This window comes from Acanthisitta chloris, unplaced genomic scaffold, assembly GCF_000695815.1.
Source record: "Acanthisitta chloris isolate BGI_N310 unplaced genomic scaffold, ASM69581v1 scaffold24571, whole genome shotgun sequence".
Lineage (NCBI taxonomy): Eukaryota > Metazoa > Chordata > Aves > Passeriformes > Acanthisittidae > Acanthisitta > Acanthisitta chloris.
The window spans coordinates 1-5,220 of record NW_008654827.1 but is presented as its reverse complement, the minus strand read 5'-3'; the positions used below and the strand labels follow the sequence as shown (position 1 = coordinate 5,220).

The 5,220-nt window shown below is 44.9% G+C and overlaps 1 protein-coding gene across 1 annotated transcript in view; it reads left to right on the top strand.

Annotated features, from left to right (window-relative positions):
- Positions 1-4,719, top strand: part of SPNS2 (spinster homolog 2 (Drosophila)) — a gene marked incomplete at both ends in the record, with an annotated part of 64,698 nt that extends 59,979 nt beyond the window's left edge. The window contains one exon of the mRNA XM_009083695.1: positions 4,621-4,719. Coding sequence (XP_009081943.1) covers positions 4,621-4,719 — 99 coding nt within the window. The remainder of the gene's footprint in view (positions 1-4,620) is intronic.
- Positions 4,720-5,220: the final 501 nt, after the last annotated feature.

The window sequence follows — 5,220 nt, the reverse complement described above, 5'->3', positions numbered from 1 at the left end:
CCAGGAGTGAGGCTTTTTGGGAACTGCATCCCAAATGATTTATCATAGCTCTCCCAAGATTTACCAACCTCAGGACTGCTTAAGAACCCTATGGGGCAAATTGGTAAGCATCTCATGGGGATTTACAAGTTTAATTTTCTTGGAAAAACAAGGATGGTTTGCTTATTATCTTCCAATTTAATTGTTGGCTCTTCCTAGCTCTGTGCTTCCCTTGCATCTGCTGTTCCTGCCCATGGGAAGGGTCAGTATGTGGCTCCTGTCTGCAGCCCAAGGTGCTGAGTGCTGGGGCTGATAAACTGTCAGCACTGCAGAATGTTCTGCACTGCCTGAGATTTTGAAAGGCTGATATTTGTTCCAAATGCAAATTTGTACAAAACAGGCCTTATTCTCCTGAGCATAACTCTCCATATCTCCTCCCAGGCACATGCTCAGATGGTGCTTGGGGAGGGGGGGGATGTTTTGTGTGGAGCATGCTAATTATGAAACAGATTTCATCAGCCATCTTTGCAAATTGGTCTTAAAATTACCAGAACCCCAAAGTAGTATTAAAACTGCCTTGTAACTGCAATAATGAATGAGCTTCAGTATAGCAGGAAAGTGTGTAACGTTTGAGACACGTGGAGTGCTTGGGACTTTGTGGAATCTGGTGCTAATAGTGGGGTTTTTTCCTCCATGGCACAGCTCAAAAATAAAGCTGATGGACAGAGGCTTGGTGGTGCTTCTATGTAAGAGCCAGGAGACAATTTAAAGGGCCTCAGCTATTTCAATCACAATCTCTTTAGGTCTTTGCTAAGAAAAGCAGTCCTACAGTTCATGGATAGTCCTGACACTCATGCAAAAATATGCTCTGCATATTTATCTTTGTCTTTTAAAATATTAATTCTTTTTAAATGCTCACGAGCTGCCATGGAGGAGCTGTTCTAATGTTTTGGTGTAGAGTCAAAGTCTTCCTTTAGGCTGGAAACAGGCATAGACTGGTGCTCAGCTGTGCTATAGGCATGGAGGAATGTTGCTTTTGTCCTGATTACCTTCCCTATAAATAACCCCCAGTTATTTATTTAGTACAAAATGCTGCCCTATTTTTACAGCCAAAGATAAATTGCATTTCCAGAAGTTCTCCCTGGTGTTTCTCCCAGTGCCTCCACACTGCAGTTCTGAGTGCTGTGGGGTAGATTTGAAGGGAGGACAAGGAGTGCCTGGGAACGAGGGGACACAGCTCAGTCCAAACCCTCGAGCACAGCTCTGACCAGTGCAGATGGACCAAGAGCTGCAGGTGGAGGTGCACTGCTCCATGGTGTGCTGTGAGCTGGAGAGCCAATCAACCTCCTTTTACTTCATTTAGAGGTATTTTTTAGTCAGTGTCTGCCTGGGTCTCTCTCTGGCTCACAGCCTTTCCCTTTCCTGGACAGCAGGTACCACAGGGACACCTGAGCTATTTCCAGGCTCTGTCAGTGGCTAGAACAGGGTGAGCATGTGTTTCCTTGCCTTTGGTGCTGAAAGAGGCCAAGTGTGCATTGTCCTGAAGATTACTGCCTGACCCAGAAAGGGCAGCAAAGTGCTTGAGAGAGTAGAGTTTCTATCAAAGCTTATACATAAACATCAGAACTTACCTCTTTGGCAGGAGGCTTTTTGCTGGGAGAGATGAGCTCTCCTTGGCTTTCCCAGTTAACTTATTTGAGACCAACTCCTGCTGGTTTCATCACAGGAAGGAGATGTCAGCAGTAATCCATGGCCTTTCTGAACCTCTATTTAAAGAGCAGAGGTTTCCAAAGCTGCTTGCTCAGCCTCCCTGCCCATCCTCTGTGCTGCCTGCTCTGAACCTGGAATCAGGGATGAGCCAGGACAATCCCACAGGCTTCCGGCCTGGCTGTTGTGGCTCTCCCACCTCCAGTTTCTGTGGGATGTCCAAACCAGGCCATGTATGGTTTGAATTTAGGTCTATTTTAGTATCAAAATGCCCATTTAGAGCTGTAATTTACTGCTGTCTCCCTAGAACAGTGGATGATGTTTGCTACCAACTACTTCCTCTCCATCAGAATAAAATGTTCTTTGAGTAGGGGTAGGGTGGAGTATTTTGGGGTGTTTTGGTGATGCTGGTTTAAGGGTTTTTTTTTCATTCCAATATCTTTTGCAAGGACCCTGAAAAGTCTCCTGTTCATTTTCTTGGGTTTTTGCTTTGAGGGGGGTGTTCGTCCCTTGAATTCCAGGCCAAATTTACTAAGCTTTGGCACTTTATAGTGTTTCAACCATCAATAACTTCTTCAGCTAAGCACCCTGGAAATTGTACAGCTACTTGCAAAACTATGTGTCTGCATAACACAGCTGCACATGCAAAATCCTGTCTAGAATGTGTGTGTGTATTCAAGTGTATAAATACATACATGCACACATGCATGTGGTACAGGTATCATACAAATTTCTTTCTCCTGTTGGCCCCAATTCACTGCCACTCCCTGGAAATTCTTAGGTTTAATAAATGTGCTGTTTCCTTTGTCCTTTTGCTAAGAAACTGAGTATAATACAGACCAGGCAGGCTTTCTTCTCCAGATTTCATAACATAAGCTTTACAGAAAGAAAAATATCTTAGGTTTAAAATTCCCTGTTTCACAGATATGCACAACTCTGCCCTCTTGAATTAGCTAGAATTTCACTTTATCTTCTCAGATTTTCTTTCCCAAGCAGCCCTTGCAGAATGCTTCATCATTACCCCTGGGTGAACTGGGGCCAGGTGGGAAGAAGAGCAGTAATTCACCTTCTTTTGGTTTCTTCTGTATAATCTATCCCTTACCTGCCTCTTTGGGGAGTGGGAATTAATTGTGGGACTCTCCTACTGTTCACAGCCTGACCTTCAGCACATTTCTGTGTCCCTAATAAAGTCTAGAGCTGATTTTCCTCTTGGGATTGCTGTGAGCCTTCGAGTCATGTTCTGAGCTCCTGGATGCCAAAGGAGGACAGAGCCTGACATCCACTGCTGGGTGGCTGCTGTGGATCTGAACATCTTTTGCTCTTTTATTGCACAACAGGAGTTTAACAGGGAGCCTGTTTAATATGTGGCATCAAAGTGCATTAGCAGTGTGCATTTGCAGCTTTGTCAAACCAGGAATGAAAGAACTGGCAGGTCATTCTGAAAGCACATGGTAAAACCCTAAGGAAAAGCATTTAATCTAATTTTACCCATCATTCAGGATTGTCTGTGCTTGGAACGAGATGATCATTCTAAACAGGCATCAGTTCTCTTCTGCTGTGAATTTTCTCAATGCTCTTTCTTTTCTTTCTGTTTCTTTTATGGCTGATTCTTTCTACTGCAGACAGGGCAACTCCCCTTCCCTAAGAGGAATTGTTAAAGCACTGCAATGTGCTTCAGATCCTGTGCCCTGGGCGTGTTCTCCCTACCTCAGTCAGCTCAGGTAAATGGATCTCTGTGTAGGGATAGGCCAGGCCTGAAATGTCACATTTAATTAATAAATGGCTTCAGGACAGGATTGCAAGGATGAGTTAAAGCCTGGCAATGCATGAGTACAGAGAGGCTGAAGGCAGCCCAGCAGAGAGAAGGTGCACATATAGAAGGGATCATGGTCTACAAACAGCTAAACAAGAAACATTCCTGGCAGGACACAGCTCTTGGGAGCCACAGGAAAAGGCACAGCACAATTCAGTGCTTAGAGGCAGAAACAAAATTCACTTGGATTTAGAGACCTATTGAATTCATCATTACTTACAGCCTTTAAATCAAGACAGGATCAATTTATAAACAGGGATGTGTGGACTTGATGCAGATGTCCTTAGCCAGCTTCTTTCACAATTTATGCAGGAGACAGCGACTTTTTTCTACTCTTAAAGGTGTGTTATAAAATGAAGGTCATTCCACAGGGCATGGTGTTACTGCTTTTTTGTTTCTTTTTTAATATTTCATCCCCTTCCACAGCTAGGGCTCTGTTTTCTATGAGCTCTGGTCCCTTCATGGGGAAGTAATTCGTGTTTTCCACTGCTCCTGTGCACTCTGACTGATTCTGCATGACCTGGCTAAGGGTGTCATGTCCTATTAGAGGAGTGGGGACCAAAATACAGTATCCTGGCTGTGGAAAATTTTCCTAACTTGACTTTGTCACTTTTCACAAGTGGAATCACAAATTTTGAGAACAATCTAAAGTGGCTAGAGGTGGAGTGGGAGGGGAGGATGTGTGACCTTTCACACTGATGGTTTGGGAGACAAAATGATACCTTTATTATGGAAAAAACCACAATATCCAGGTTACAGAACAGTCCTTGTTTGGAAGGCTGATGGTGCTGAGCACTTCACTCTCTTCATCAGCCAAGCAAAACACAGGGTTAGGAAGAACAGCAAAGTGTCTCATGGGCAAAGCTGATAGTCAAAGTGCTGCTGAGAGGAGAACAGACTGGACAGAGCTTCCACTCCACAGCACCTGCCATCAGGAGAACTCAGGAGCCAGGAAGGGTATCTGAGCTCCCCAACTGCCTTGAGCCACCTCTGGCTTCGTCTGCCACTGACATCTGGGGCAGCTGATTTACTCTGCCTATAAACTGAGCAATCCAAGACAGGTGGACAGGTTGGTACTTCAGTGTCCTTATCTGTTTTTGTTTCTTTCCCCTCCTTTGCAGTACGTGGTCATTCCAACACGCCGTGCAACCGCAGTGGCCTTGCAGAGTTTCACTTCACACCTCCTGGGAGATGCTGGCAGTCCTTATCTGATTGGATTTGTAAGTGCTCACAGCAGGCTCTGGCAGCACTGCCTGCCCTGTTTGCCTTTGTTTACTAACTGCTCATCTGAAATGCCAGGTTAGACCCTGCTGGGGCAGGCAGGGCTGTGTTTGTCAGCAGAATGGGAAGTGATGTGGTGCAGTGCAACTTTTTTACAGGCTACAGTTCAAACCTGGGAGGACCACTTGGGTGTGAGAAATCTTTTTAGCCTAGGGCATTTGTAAAGCTTATAAAGAGCTCTGTAAAGAGAGGGTGTTGCTTCTGTGGTGTGGACATGAGTCTGCTAGAAATTAGGTTGGAGCAGAGTCGTGTGTGTGTTTAACTGTTCATCCGACCTCGAGAACCAACTACCTGTTTATGGGCAGTAACATGCAGCTGTCCTGACCTGCTGGTATGTTGTACCTGGTTTGTATGGTAATAAATCATAGAGTCATGGAATATACCGTGGAAAGGAGCCACAATGTTCATCAAATTACAACTCCTGCCCTGCACAGGACACC